A 16,317-nucleotide genomic window follows, 5' to 3' on the forward strand; every position below is an offset into this window, starting at 1 on the left:
GACATAACCCTGGTTGCAAATAGTCATCCAAGTTTAGGTGACTTCCACCATAGTGGTCCAAGTTTTCTTCGTATAGCTGAGCAATCTGTACTTGGCCCATGAGTCAAACTTTAAGCCTTCTTTGGAAGTCCAAGGACTGAAAAGTAGGTCTTGCTTTTGACACAGCCTATTAGCAAGTTAAATAATGTTAGTTTAATTCTTGTTATAATTAAATATTCCTAGAGACAGTGGCTTCTTTACCTTGCACTTTGCAAAAACAGATTCATATAGCATTTATTAAAAAAATCTAAAACAAAAACCCCACCGAACCAGGAGGACAGCTGAGAACACAGCAACAAAGCAAGAGAGGGTCAAGGAAAAAAAGTTACTTATAACACAAACAGCAAAAGTTTAATCTGAACACGATTCTTCTCCTGTGCCTTGAGAAGCATAACGTCGAAGGAGTCAACGTTGCAATGAAAGCCTGGACTGTAGCTGTGTAGAGAGAGATAGGAATTAATATCTTACATATATGTTACCTAGAAAGAACCCGCACAGCTCAAACAGCTTGCAGGTGAAGACAAGGTATAGATGCTCAGCAGTGCTCAGGGAACTGGCCTGAGAGATGGACAACACTGTAGTAGCAGGAGGAAGAAAAAAAATGACAAGAAGTTATTTCAGCCATTCTGAGCTTGAGCCAATTCCCACACATTCCCAAGAGGCAGGGAAGTGAGCAAAGATTTTTAGTTTAGACTGGGGGGGGGGGGGGGGGAAGTAGGTCTGATTGATATATGGAGAGGAATCCAGGTTGTCAGCATTAAGATAAGCTATTGGATGCGCCTTGGGGAAAAGCAGAGAAATTACAAGGAAGGAGTTTTAAGTGATTCCCACAAAAAAGCGGGCAGGCAGAATAAGTATAGTACTTCCTTCAGGAGAGCTAAAAGATAAGACCAGAAAAGAATAGTCAAAGCCACAGGCACCATTGGAGGACAAGATTTATCTGTATTTATCTGTCAGCACTTCATGTATGAAGAAAGAAGAGGGAAAGGAGGCTACCAAAATTCATATAGACATCATCCTCCAAATTTTTGAGTCCCTAGTTTCTCTTGGAGCTGTGGTAGAGGTAGCATCTAATGCAGAAAAACAGCTTGTGGTCTGGTAACAGAGAAAAGAGAACCTATGACTTTGGCCAGTGAGTGTAGCAAACCAAATGCTTCAGAGGTGGTTTTTGGGTTTGTTTGTCTGTTTTTGTTTTTAAGAACATAACTATAAGTTTAAGCAGCACCTAAAGATTAAGGCCCTGATGGGGGGCCTTAGCTTCAACAGGCTAAGGAGAAAGTGTTCATAAACGCGAAGTAGTTTGTCCTTACACCTCCTGCCCCAACCCCCAGTCTTTATGAGAGGGGCTCTGTCATACGTACACACAACATGTAATGCAAAGTTTCCTCTATTCCTAATTAGAGTTGACAAAACACTTATGTATCTGACATCATAAGCACCTGATGCAATGAGAAGATTAGGTATTTGCATCTGAAGTACAGAGAACAAGAAATGTAACTGTCCTATGTTTTACATTTTGGAAGAGATCCCAAAACTATTAGGATCAAAAACTGAAAACGTTGAAATAAATACTCAAGCATTTGCCAGCAAGAGCAATAAACTCTTTTTATGGTTCTCTGAGGCTAATGTATGGAGAAGGGGGACATAATCAAGTACTAGGTATCACCACGATATCTATGTCGACATTTCGCTGTTTCATGCGGGCACACGTAAAAACTGAGTATGCTGCAATTATATTTAGTTACTGCATCTTAACAAGCAGGTCACCAGTAGGAAATCACTCACTAGCTCTTCAGCCATGCAGTGCTGAGGAAAAGATTAATTTTATATCCATGAATCTCTGTAAAAAAATCATTAGGAGGATGGTCACCCACCGGATTTTTTGGAAGCGCAAGAAATCTGTGTGTGTTCTAAGGAGGCTCCTTCTCTCAGAGAGGGAGATTTGGGAGCAGCAAACACCCCGAGAACTTGGTAAGTCAGAACTTCAGAGAAAAACTAAACCTGATACAGAAGCACAATCTTTCCATTCAAGCTCCTGAAGTCTAAAGAATGTGTCTGGGGCTGAGCAGATAAACACATTGCTCTAACACATGTGAACATGGTTGAAAAAAGGTTAAAAGTTTCTAGAGATAAAAATCAGCTTCATAAACAAAGTATTTGCCAAGTTAGATATACTGCCACGCAGAGATGAAAAGCAAGAATGGTTAGGCTGAAGTGTTGTACTGACACTCAATTGCCCATATGAAAATCTATTCCAGAGTTAAGGCTACTTCACTCACACTATCGTGTCTTCAAAATACATCCTTCCAAGAACTAGTCGCTGTAAACAGTGTCTGGTGGGAATATGCTCCCTGCAAGACACTAGTATTGCAGATAGGTATGACAAAACCATACCTTTTATGTTGTGCAGCAGTCACGACTGCCAAAGTATAAAGTTTCAAGACAAGCTAAACAAGCAGAAGTGCCTGCTTCAATTCTGTGAGCCAGCGAAGGATGCTACAGCCAACCTTGCCAGACAAGTCTGTGGAAGGTCACATACAGTCACCCTCCTCTGCTCTTAATATACAAGATTACATAATATTCAACTAGAATATCAAAGATAACCCAGGAGGAACGATCAGGTGGCACTTCCACAACAGGAATAAGCGTTTACACAAGTTTTCTTCCTCCATGCTTATTCCTGTATTTTCCAGCCGTTGCAGAACTGCAGCGTAGCCGGTGATGCCAACTCCAAGCACTGCTCCACATCTCTTGTGATTGCCCCTTCCATGGAGATCCCTACATGTGCCAGTTCAAACTCCTCTATTGAGTCCAGCTTCTGAAGGCTACTTAGAAACAGTCAATTACATAGCAAAGCTAAAAGTCAGCTGGAATAAGTTGGTATTTCAGGCCAAGAATAACAAGTTTAAATATGGTATCTACTAGCAAACATAAAGCGTTAATTGTATTCTCTCTCAACCACTTTAGGTTATCAACTTCATTGCTCATACACAGACAAGCAAATACAGCATCAATTAGGTAGAACCTAGCTAGGTCTTTGATGATCGCCGTTATATGGAAAAAGCCAACCCAGATCACTTTCAAACATGCCCAGATGAAGCCTCTACTTCTCCAAATTTAATTTTTTAAAAATATTTCACAGTGTATAAAAGCAGAGTTTGTAATTCACCTACAAAAACAGCCAGATCCTAAGACTGCAAATAACAGTGCTGGGTATACAGGGAATGTAAATACACAATCTCCAGCCTCAGCAGAGTTTTGGATAGGGCAAGTGTCCAACTCCAGAGCAAGTGATCTGTATGTTCAGCAAAGGCTGTAAAGCAAGATCTCTAGCTGCAGGAGAAGGTGGATTGTGGGGCTAAACACTAACAATTTGCTCACTAAGAAGGCAATTTAAGGAAGAATAGTCAAGCTGTCTCATGGATAAGGAAACTATTCCCAGGAGAAAGGCCATTACACAATCAGTAAGCACAATGAAGACTGACATGAAGGAAAGAGCAAATGGGAAGGATGGTGCAGCAGTAAAACAACAGCAGAGAGGTATATGACACTTTAAATGCATGTCCCCTTTCACTACTGAAGGACTTGATATCAAGTGCTAAGAAGTGGAGGGAAAAAAAAAATTCTCAGAATTAGTGTGGAAACAGATAGTATCCATTCTAATGGATTCAAAGAGTACAAATCAAAAGCTAGTCATATCCTTGTGGGACACGATATTTTTAAACTATCATCAGTTATAACATTTTTCTATTAGTATCTCAGATTCAAAGCAATGGCAAAGGTTAACAGCAGTTTTCATATTTAATCCAATTCTTGAATTAATGTGATAGCATCCGAGCCTCAGAAGCAATGACTACACTCCCAATGTGTTGGCACTGAGCACGGCCACAGCATGCCCTGCTGCAGAGCCTACACAGGGAAGAATCTCACACATAGAGGACACCAAGCCACACGAGCAGGTTTATCATCAGTAACTAGCTGAAGATAAGAGTTGCAGGTGCATACACTGCACATCCACACACAGCCAGTACATTGAAGACTGTCATCTTATGCACAGACAAGTTAATTGCATTTTAGAATACATTTATACCACGCTCCTTTGTTTCCATCCTTTTTTTGTTAAGAATAGTCCCCCAACTTCATAATGAAAGAGCAGGAGAACAAGTCAAAGAGCATCCACTTAAAAAAAAAAAAAAAAAAAAAATCTCCTCGGTACCATTTATTTTTTTAAGCATAAGTGAGAAGTGAAGACAACTATGGAGAGGCATGGCACTCAGAATAAGCATACCACTTTATTTAAACATTTCCACAAAGTCAGCATACCAAGGTGCCCATTAGACCCACAGCTCTGCTGTTCAAACTGCCCCCTCCCAAGGGGCTTACAAGGTAACAGAGGAGGAACTAGTAATACACTCGTTACGTGCACTTAAAGTTTGCACCAGGTATTTCAGTGGTCCCCAGCTGCCTTTAAAATCTGTTTCAACAGGGTGGGGGTAGTTTGAAAGCCCTGCAAGCAGAGAAAGTGGCAGCTATGGAGAAGCAGCCCAGACTACAGCAGACCTGCAAGCCCCGCCAGCACGGCTTTACAGGCAGGACCCTCCAGCGGCGGCAGAGCTACCCCATTGCTGGGCCATCCGTGGCAGCAGCACAAGTAAGCCCACAAACACCTTCTGGCAGCAGTGCTGCATCTACACGAACTTTGCCAGGACAGACCTACCGGGTAGGGGTGCGATCTTTTTCTATGCATCACTCACACGTACAGCTGTATCAAGAGAAATGCAGAGCTTAAACCCAGCCTTTGAAAATAAACATGAAATACTGAAGCCAGGAAGAAAGCACAGAAACCATGCACCTCCCCTAGCTAAGAGCACAGTTCATCTCCTCTACTCTAATTAAGGGGGAGCCTTCAACTATTTCTCCCTGATAAAAAGAACCCAGCTTCTTCCACCATAGCTTTCAAGGGCGTTTAGGCAGTTCTAAAGTAAAGCGAATTGTCTGATTCCAGGGCATTTAAAAAAAAAAAAAAAAAAAGGGCAGTTTTATACCGTTTCTCTTTTCTCCCTTCACACTCAGTTAATTGCAGGCTGAAGTGCTTTTTAATGGGGGGGGGGCGGAAAGCAGTGCGTTTGAGCTAAATTACCCATCTCTGGTAGACACAGAAAAGATCTGATCTGCTGAGAACTGTGTATTTTTTACAACACCAGTAAAAACACCTTCAAGATAAATACCCTTCTAAAAAAATAATTGCTTGTATCACATCCTTTCAATATAGACACCACTTAGTCTAAAGCAGGGGGAGAAAGGCTGTATTTAATATTAAATGGGGATAAAGCATTAATCCTGAGTCACAAATAAAGACCCTGTTGAAAAAAAAAAATTAAGTCTACAAGCTGGTATTTCTGGCTGTCAGAGTGGAAACAACAACCTTGAGTTAAATACTGAGGCTGTCTCCTGAACGCACAGGGACAGTTCAGCAGCTCAATGCCAGACTCACAGCAGTCGGCACGTGAGCAAGGAAAGAGCATCCATGATAGGCAGCACCTGTTAAAGGACTAGATAGGAACTGCAAAATATTTTTACTTCTGGCCCCTAACAGGCCAAGATACATAGTTCTGGACTGCAGGAGGTGTCCTATAACACACCATAGCTCTGAGCCTTACTTTTTTTTAATGATGGCTGACCTGTTGTTCCTGCTTCAGATTTCTGGTTTCTAGATCTGTAGGGGGGTGGATACTGCCACCTCTACCTAATGGAGAGAATGGTTGTTCAGATAGGAGGGGATGGGGTGGAAATATCTCCCTACCAGAAGCAAGGGAAAGGTTTCACCCAGCTCTTTACGATGTTGTCTTGAACTACTCCACATAGTAGGTTAGTAAGGGGAGGCCAACTTTCAGAAGGAAGGATGGGGAAAAAGGACTACTATGCACCCACAAAGCGAGGTTTGTGGGACAGAGGACACGAGGAGCATAACTAGCTGAACCATGACACTCTTCTGTCACAGGGAATAGAGCCTTCCCATCACTGCTTCCAGAGCTATCTGTGTGTGCTGCAGGAAACCATCCCGGCTTGGAGGCAAGGCTAGTCCACCAAGAAGGGAGAGTTTGGGCCGCACTAAGTCAGAGGCAAGGCTTACGCCTGTTTCCAGTTGTGCTGGGAGCACACACAGCAGAAGTCTAGAGTTTCACCTCTGTTAGTGAGCCCAGGACATGCAGTAGTTTAGAAAGGTGTTTCACAGGTTGCACTCCAGCACCTAAATGCTGCGCAGGACTGGTTGTACAGGTGAACCAGAGGCACTTCCTGCTGTGTGGGTAGTTGCTTTGGGTGAAGGTGATGCTCAAGTCTTCCTATAGCACAGAAAGTGAGAAAGGTCTATAAAAGACACACTGCAAGAGAAGGCACAGCTTGAATCAGTTCAGTCCAGCACAATTCTTTTTAATTAAATATTGGAAAGAACAATATCTGAATTGTTCATTCTGTTTTGCATAAGGTATAAGCCAATGCAGTATTGTGAAACCCAGAGATAATATTATGCACCAGTTCCTACATGGGTTTTTGTTAACATAGCCAAGGAAACACTCCCTATTACCCATCTATGATCATCTATAAAACAAAGGCCTAACTTACCAAATGGAAAGGAGACAGCTGAAAACCCAGACCTGATCTGTCCCATCCACCTCCTCCCAAAAACATACAGAGCCCCAATGACTGAGTAGAGCAGCACTGAGATGGGGACACTATCAGCACCTGAAGCAGCTTTGGGCATCCTGTAGGACTTGACAGCTTTTATACACTCCCTCACTGTCCCCTTTTCAGTTCTCTCACCTGCACCAAGAGCAGAAGCTACCAGAGTAGCTGCAGATGCTCTGCATCTACAGAGGAGCTCAGTCCTTGTGTTGTTTTAGGAAGATTCATTGGAGGACCTGTTTAGAGTCATAATTCTATTGCAAGGTAGCAAAGAAAAATTGGAAATGGTTGCAAAAAATCTTCTGAAGTGGACTAAGGAAAGCCTCAAGCTCCTTCCTACAGGGCCCAGATGAGAGCAACGCTAACCTGTCATGCACTGCAGAACCACCTCACTGTCCGAGAAGCAGCTGGTGCACCAGACATCAGGTTACCTACCCTCAGTTCAGCACACTCCTACCAACACAAGCAGTCATTGAGCATGCATGCAGGAGCAGAAGGCAGGCACGTGTGCAAGCTCTGCAATATTACAGAACTGGCATCTGTTTGTCATAACTCTCTAATTCAGATGAGAATTACAGTATATGCAAAGGAACACCTTCCCCTTCAGCCTCCGCCTGGTTCCTACAACCATGTGGTGTTGTAGAGCAGTACCAGCTTTAACAGCCAGTTATGTCACCAAAGGCTTCCTCACATAGAGGAAATCCAGGCTTGCCATTTCTCTCTTCTTTGGCTCATGCTGGTGATCAGAAGGGTATTCTGGTGCTTCTTCAATAGAACATCTCATAAAGCTGAAGCTAACAAACATTAAAATGAACTAATTTATCTTAATTGCTATTAAAACCACTGCCCTCCCTCAAAAAAAAAACCAACAAAAAAACCTCCCACTCACAAAATCACTACTCGGAGGACTACAGCTGAATTATACTCCAAAGACATTTCAGAAACATCAGCAATTTATAAGCCATTCAACTACCCCACCTGAAGAGCAAATCTGAAATACAGGTAGGTTAATAACAGAGATATAGCATTTCTTCCAAAATCTCTCACAAGACAAAATTTTAAGTTCCACCCAGTCACAGGCCACAAAACAAGCTTAGAGACAAGATTTGCAATACGATTAAAATGTCCTGAGAAGCCAAGAAATTGAGCAAGACTCACTCTGAAAGCCTGTAACCAAGTGATTTAAAGGAATATCCAGGAGGAACATGCAGGTTGCCAGAGAAAGGACAATGTTCTCAAAACTGGGTGCTCAGAGTTATGCTCCTAAATCTAGTATTAGAATGGTTGTGTAAAAGTGGCTTATTAAACACCAACACTGCCATTATTTTGATGGCCGTGGAGATGTATTAGGTCATCTCTAGCATGCGTAGAGACTAGAATTGTAACAGAGAGCACTGCAGCCAGATGAGATAAAAATAGGCCTTTTCTGTACCTACTTTGTGGATACAGACACTTTGTCTGATACAGAGTATTTCACAATAAATCTGATATTTTTATCCTGACCATTTACCTCATCTCTCTCATTTCTGACCCACAAAAGGTAATAGAAGTTTTATATGCCTCTTCATATATTGTTTTTATTTCTCTGTACCCAAGTCCAGTTTTGCTTTTACTTTTACCTCCAGTGCTTTTACCTCCTATGTGGCCCTCCGGCAGTACCAGAACAACCCCACAGTCGAGAAGGTACCTGGTAGGACCGACACCTCCGCTGATGTGTGGGTTGCCAGTTACCAAAATTATCACTTATGAAAGGGACAAACTAATTGCCTAATGGAAGTGATACCACTGGATCTGCTGGGACACACCTACATATCCAGACAGCTGCTTCCTAAAGAGCAGTGCAGGGGACCAACCATCACTTCCCATCCTTAAGCTCTTCCCTGGGCTCTCAAGATGCACAGTCCATGTCCTGTGGCTCCCTACCACGTGGGGATGCTCCTCGGCAGAGCGTGAAGAAACCTGCGAAACACAGAGTTGAACCTCTTCAGGAAAAACACAGCTCAGAACACTTTACCCTTCAGACTCAGACCAGCACAAAGAAAAGCGAGCATCACGATCACTATCACAAGTTGGCATACGTGTGTCAGCAAAGTCTCAATTCCTTAATTGCTATGTTGTGGGTTGTTTGTTTGGTGGGGTTTTTTTTGTTTCAGTTTTTTGGTTTTTTTTTGGTTTTTTTGGGTTTTTTTTTTTTTTAATTGCTCCATAATGATTTGCATTAGTAATACTGTTGCTGGAGCAGCTGCAGAACATTCGCCCCATGCAAGTATTTAACTTTCACAGAGCAACACCCTTGTTACAGTTTCAAGACCAGAATTCAGTTGTATTTAGCACTTTACAAGCCAAATGCATCTTGTGGGATGACCTGCGGATAATCACAGTGTGATGACATGGTACATAATCAATTCAAATCAGCATTGCACCTGAACCTGCAGCTTTAGGTGCAAAGTATTTTAAGATGTTCAAAAAAGTTAGGTCACTTCCTCTTTCACATACACAATTGTCAGATCTAGCATGTGCAGCTGAGGTCTGTAACCTTCATATTGCTTCATCAAAAATAAGATTTTAAGTTGCACATCACAAAAAAAGCAGCACTGTAAGTCATTAAACACTCATGTCAACCTCATGTTATTTCACTTCTTAACAGATGTTTCCAGAGAAGGATATTTAACACATCGGAATAATACAGACAGCAAGCAGTGACTGTCTGTTGAACAGACAGTGACAACACAGGAAATCAGAAACATGGAAAGACTACATAATGATTTTAATGACTTCTCAATCTTCAATCGAAGCAGCTAGCACAATGAAGTTATATAAAACACAGCAAATCTGGACACGGCAGTAGCCTTTATTCTGTTGAGGCCTGGGTAATTAGACCACCACACTGAAACTGTCAGGCATGACAGATGCCTCTCATTCAATGGGCAGCAGAAAACGTGCTACTCAAAGTCTGGAAGAAATGCAGACTTCAGCAGCACCAGCAGTACTTGGGCCACAGGTCTTTTTAGCTCGGTCAAACACATGCTGTCTTTAACAGAAACATGATCAAATCAACAGCAGAGACATCATGAAAGTAGAACAGGATGTGCTCATATCCAGATTCTCAGAAAAGATAAGTGAGAAGTGTTAGTTAAAGGTCTGGCTGGAGGCAGCTTCCCTGCTCACCATTTCAAGCCAGTGTCATGGCACCCGATTCCTACTGCACTCAAGGAAAGAGGTCTCATTGCACATTACTGTAAATTAACATGGCTAGATAAGAAAAAAAGAAATCCAGCTCCATCACCTCTTCTTAAAGAGAAAAAGAAACAAGCAGCCATCAAGACCTGCAGTTCTAACTAGCTCAGGTCAAATGTGTATTTGATCTAATACAATCATCCAAAGATTCATCACTTTGAAACCAACAGTTTTGGAGGGTTTTTAGGTGCAACAAGACAGTTTTTCCTAGGTCATTGTCTCCACGATAAAAATTAATCAGCACTGAAGTGCTAGCTTACTTCTGTAAATGAAAGCCACTTACGCACGTAGCATTGAAAACTGCTGTGATAGAAACACCTCGATTTTTCTGTTAGAAAAAATTGAATGCAAATGGTACAAGTGCTGTAGACTTGACCATAAAACTGTGTGAAAGTTACCTAGTGTGCAGAGTGTGGAGCCTACACCAATAACATATTGTGAAATACATCCTTACGAGAGCACCTAGACACCCAGTACCGTTTCATTGTAGATACTTGTGGTTTTAGGACTACAAACTCTGTGGTTGAAATGTTGCCATATAATTTTGTGTTCAAGTCAGACTGATCAAATATATGCATTTTAAATACATACATAGTTTGAAAAACATGCATTTCTCAGATACCAAGTTATCAGCAAAATAGAAATCCATCTCTCAGTTTAACTGCCATCCTCTAAGTGACAAAGAAGGAAGAGGAGAAACTCCTATTTGAAGAATAAAGCCTAGTTATCAGAAGTATGACAGACAGTTACTATGACACTTGCTATGTTTTTTTCTTTCCTCTAAAGGAGGTCTGCAAAACACTTAAGTGAGGCCAGGCCTCAGCAGAGCTTTACTGGCATGAAGGCTAACAGTGTTAGAAAGGAACGTAACTCGCTAAACATGTTTCCTCAGACGCTTGCCACGACACGGCAAGAGTCATTTTGCTTGGGAGGGACAAGAGCATGTATTTTGGTATACTAAAGGAGCTCATCTAGAAGGTGGGTGTATTGAGAAAGGATCTATGAAAACGAAATGATTTAAACGACGGCACACCAAGAACATGCAACACACCAATCATTCTTTTGGCAGTGCTGCCTGTGGTGCAGAAAGGGCTACAGTGTAGTGCCTTTGCTAACACAGAATACCAGCACTTGTACATCAAATTGGGATTCTAGCATCCATTTCATCGATCAGGAACTGGATCTTAAACTAGTTTGAGTTTAATGAGAGGCAAAAGTTCTCCAGTTGAATAATTTCTTATTTCCTACACAGCTAATCAAAACGCATACCCAAATGCCCTTGATGCCCTCATACTTGTATTGCATACATTAGCGCTCCCACGTATACAAGATTTCCACCAAAAAGTAAACCATCTAAATCACTGAAGTGGTCTTCAAACATAAATAAACTTTCTGAAGGTGACAACACCAGGGTAATATCTAAACAACATCTTCAATACAACCTTACCCTCTCTCTTCCAATCAGCACATATACAGTTAATCTACCATCTCCTGAGCACTATTCAGCTGCTAAGCATTATCATGCTAATGCATAACTTACTTATATGCCCAATCGTTAATTTGTCAGTTTTCAGCAACAAGCATATGTGAAATACACAGCAATGCAGCAAAGAGATAGTGACTAAGAGCAAATTGGGATGGTTTAAGTGAAGCATCAGCAGAGGAAAATTCCACTGCTTTGCAAGCAATCACATAGCTCTCAAGAGCAGTAGTACTCATCAGGGAGGAAACGGTTCACCTTCCCTCTCCCCCTGAGTGCCGAATTTCTCATCTGTGGTTACCCTCAATATGCTTATCCCAACCAACATGAGGCAGGTGTTTCACACCGTTCAACAGGAACTGATTCAGCTCACGAAGGAGAAGAAGTGCCCCCGGTGCTATGGCAGTAGCCAATCACCAGCAGACAAATCATTTTTTAAACGGATGGCTGCTCCTTATTGCAACTGTTTATGCTCTGCGTAGCAAACTGCGCACGAAATACAATTGCACGAGTTCGCCGAGGAGCAAGTACTCCGTGCCGCGGGTTCAGGCTCACCTGTGGTCTTCTGCGCCAGCCATTAACAGTACCAGCACAGAGCCCAGCTCCTCTGAATCATCCGCCCCACAAATGCGGGGGAGAACACAGCTTCTGCTGAGGGATTTATTTTCCCTTTGCTCCCATTCACTGGGGGAGAAGGGGGCTGGAGAGGACAAACTCAACTCAGTACAGTGCTTATTCCACCAAGTGGGCTCAAGACGAGCTGTGGGCGCTGTCTAGGGTGTCACTGCAGTCCGTCGGTAACCAGCAAACTCAGGCCGCCCGTGACAGCGGCACGCCAACAGCCAGTGAGCAAACCCCAGAGCATCAAAGTTTAAACGCACCCCTTTTTACACACTGCGTGCCACAGCACGGTGAGGGTGTTTGGATAACACTTTCCAAAATCATTACTGCGATGACCTGCATGGCCCGGTACTCCAAACTTCTAGAAGCACAACCGGCAGGCTCGCTTTCTACAGCGGGGAGGGTTACTAAAACGCCGTGCCCTGCCAGCACAGCCACTCCAACGCCAGGGGACGGTGGCAGGGCGCACCTTTGCGCAGGACACGGCTCTGTTGCCGCACGGGAGGCAGCGGGCCGTATCCCCCCGCCTTCTCCTTCTGCCCCCGGCCCGAGGAAAGGCGCCGGCGAGGGGAGGGGAGGCGATCCAGGAGCACCGGCACCGACCGGCTTTGCCACGGCGGGGCTCCCTCTCCCCCCGGGGCGCGGCCTACCCCCGCGCTGTCGCCCGCCAGCCGTGAGGGGGGCGCGAGGCCGCAGCCGCACGCCCGCACCTCGCCTCTCCTCAGGGAGCGCCGGCGCGGCGACACGGCGGGGCGCGGCCGAGCACCGGGGCCCGCCGCCGCCGCCGCGCCGCCCCCCCCGCCTCTCCCGGCACCTGCTGGGGGTGACACCGGCCCTCAGAGAGCCGCCTGCCCGGGGAGGAGGCGGGGAGCGGGGCTGAGGCGCGGTGCCGGGGCCCCGGCGGGACTCACCGTAGATCATGGCCAGGCCGGTCTCGTGGAGGAAGCGGACGCGGCGGTGCTTGAAAAGCCAGATGGTGAGGATGGTGAGGGTGAGGAGCAGGATGAAGGTGAGGAGGCTCACGCTGTCCTGCCGGTGGCTCTCCTCCGCCTCCTTCTCGGTGGCGAGCTCCTCCATGGCGCTGCTGCTGCCGCTGCTCCGCTCCGCCGCCGCCAGCCCGCCGGCTGCCAGAAGGAGAAGCGGCAGCACCGGCAGCCGGCGGCGCAGGGGCAGAGCCATGGCTGCGGGCGGGCGAGCAGGCTGCCGCGGCTCCCGTCCCACACCCGCGGCGGCGGCGGCCCGCGGGCACTGCCCAGCGCCCGGCCGGCGGAGGAGGGAAGGAGGGAGCGGCCCCGGCGCGCAGGAGCCCGCCCGCCACCGCCTCCCCCGGCCCCTTAAAGGCGCAGCCCCGCCGGCGGTGGCCGCGGTCGGGGAGTGTAGCCTCGTCCGTCGTGACGATGTAGTGTCCTTCCGTGCCCGTCCCGGCCGCCCCCGCACGGCGGAGGTGAAGCGGCGGGAGGCGCCGGGGTGGGTGAGAACTGCCCTACCCCGCCGCGGGGTCGGTTTTGCTTCAGGAACCCCAGGTGCCGCCTCGGCGGCGCGGGCAGCGCTGCCGGGTCTGTCCGTCCGTCCGGTCCCGGTCCCGCTCTCGGTCCCGCTCTCCCCGCGTCGCACAGCAAGCCGGTGAGCAGCTGTTACACGGGTGCGGTATTGAAAATCATCACCCTGAAGCCCGCTCTGCCCTTGTCCGGGACGGAGCTGGGCCAGGAGCTGATGGGCTCCGTGAGACCTGGTAGGAAATAAACGCAGGCACTGGTCGCTCTGGGTCTCTATGAATTTGCAAAAGTTCTCACAAAAGAGTGAGAATATACTCACTCGAGTGTTTTCCCACGTGGAGTTTTTTCTTTTCTTTTTTCTTTTTTTCTTTTTTTGCCAGATACAGGAAAACTTACTAAACACAAATTGCTAACTTGGGGTTTTCCATCCGAATACATCCTATTGGAGATTTGCTTCTAGGAAGCAAGACAATTGTAGGAAATTAATAGAGCTAGTCCATATTTTTCATTTGACATTTCTTTGCTGAAAAAAAGAGCATATGCCTACTGTTTTAAAATGATCTCGAGTTGGGGGAGGGAAAGAAAAATCACTTTTTGCTTTTTGCAAACAAGCCAAAATCAGGACATTCTCCTTTAGCTTTTTTCTTTAATGAATCGCAAACCCTTTCTTTAAAAAAAACCACAAAACCAACAAAACAAAACGGGGAATTCCGAGTAATGAAAATGTCTGGTTTTAAAGAAATACAAAACGCTGTAAAACTCAGGTTTGTGGGGTTTTTGGTTTTTATCAGCTTCAGCAGGAGTGTGCTTCGCCTTTGGCTACCAGGAATTCCCTCCCAGTTTCCAGTGGTGGTGTGAGCAGTGCAGACATTTCTGCTCCTGTGACATTTCTCCCAGAATTGTTAATTTCAGTCACAACTTCTAACATGTATTTTAGCCATTATTTTGCATAAAAAGAAAGCAGAATACCTTTGGCCACATGTTTAATTAGTTATACAGCAGATCCTATCTCCTTTAGTGCTGTCCTCTTTCTTAACGTTGCTGCCTGGCCGTTTATGAGGGTATTTATTGGGGTTCTCTAGTTACAAGAGTCTCTCTTCCAAAGTTTCTCTCCTCCTGCAAGTGGATCTGGAATTGTCTCTGTCACATATACTTTTGTTTAGGAGACACCTTTTTAGGAACATTTCAAGGTGACAGCTATGTAAATCCACATTTGTATTTATATGTAGTCCTTTTAAATATGGTATTTATGCAAACTCCTCAACAACCTTCAAAATCTGGTATAATTATGTGCAATTACCTTTAAATATTTGATTGTGTAGGGCTGAAAGTTTACATTGATAGTGCCATCATTTGTAAACCTCTTTAGAGATGAAAAGCATTAACTTGCCCTGAAGACCTAGCTCTTAAACCTACATGAGCCATTAAAAATTACTGCCTCAAGACTGCCTTACGTTAAATCTCACATTCAAAATTAACATTTCTGGTATAATGAGAGCATTATACCGCTAAATCTTTATTGTGTATCTTTAGGATATACAACCTACATGCAGTATAATGTATATCTTTAGGATATAACAACCTACAGGCCTCACAGCAGACTACAGGTATGCAATACAGTGCTAAGTATGTATAATGCTGATAAAGTTGTAAAATAAAAACCTGAATGGCAATAACAGGCTCTCTTCTGTTTTTTTTAATTGTGTGCTGCATAGTGCTGGGTAAAGTCTGTCACTAAGTGTATGGTGGCTCTTTTTAAGAAGACAATTTCCACATATATTGTAATTTCATCTACCTCTCAGCTGAGCTGCAGTCAGGGTCTTAAGTTACTTTCTGCAAAGTCTTCCACCACCAACCTATGTTTTATCCTTCAACATTCGCACAGTTCACTATGCACTATGCCTCTTGCTCTCCAGGCAACAATGAGAAATATCCAGGCAATTCTTCTAATAGTTAAGCGTACTAGCCCAGTTTTACTTTCCTTCCCCCCCCCCCCCCCCCCCCCCCCAGCTGAACTATGTTGTTTGTGGAGGAAAGCATTCATCCATAGTCTGGCGTGTCAGTGCTACCATCAGCACAAGCTTTAAACCTCCATATTCACATTTACTGGTGTTTTCACTGCTGCCTTGCCCCTGTAACCTCTGCACAGGTATCACCTTATCCCAGGAACACCTCCACTGAAATCAATACATCAGTACGTACTGTCCCAAAATATTTTTACTGAATGAAAAAAATTATGTTCACCACTGTTGTGCATAAAATTGGGCACAACTCATCCTTACTCTGGACTACGTGGATGTAACTAAATCCCATACACAAATTGGTGATGGCAGTATGATAGTTTCTGTCCGTTTAGGGCGTCAAAGTTTAATAGTGATGTAATTAAGTTCTCCTCAACTCAGTGTTCTGTCTAATATGTTGTTGCCAGGGAATTTGATATGCACAGTATATTTGGTTCATACAGGCCAAAGTTTGCTGTCTTTTTACACTCATGGATTGGTATCATGGTGCATGAATAGTTTAACTGATTTAAACAGGATCATCTGGAGCGTATGATATCAAATAAGAAAAAAGGTATCAAGTTGAGCTTGTCTATACATCCCTGTAAACCAGGCTGCATCATTGTAAGACAGCTGTGTTCACACAGCTCAATTCCTTACAGCAGTGTAGCTAGCAGATTGCTGTGGTGTTTTCAGTCCATTAGGAACATCAGTAATTTCACCTCAAGGGGTAGCTCTGTCACTGTGATAACCCTGCGGT

The 16,317-nt window shown here is 44.6% G+C and overlaps 1 protein-coding gene across 2 annotated transcripts in view; it reads right to left on the reverse strand.

Moving 5' to 3' along the window:
* The window catches only part of SLC9A7 (solute carrier family 9 member A7), a 79,424-nt gene extending 66,184 nt beyond the window's left edge, over positions 1-13,240 (reverse strand). The window contains exon 1 of one of the 2 annotated variants that reach the window (XM_050903354.1): positions 12,973-13,240. In XM_050903354.1, coding sequence (XP_050759311.1) covers positions 12,973-13,240 — 268 coding nt within the window. The remainder of the gene's footprint in view (positions 1-12,972) is intronic. The other variant, XM_050903365.1, reaches the window with a different exon arrangement.
* Positions 13,241-16,317: the final 3,077 nt, after the last annotated feature.

Source organism: Gymnogyps californianus, chromosome 1 (assembly GCF_018139145.2).
Source record: "Gymnogyps californianus isolate 813 chromosome 1, ASM1813914v2, whole genome shotgun sequence".
Lineage (NCBI taxonomy): Eukaryota > Metazoa > Chordata > Aves > Accipitriformes > Cathartidae > Gymnogyps > Gymnogyps californianus.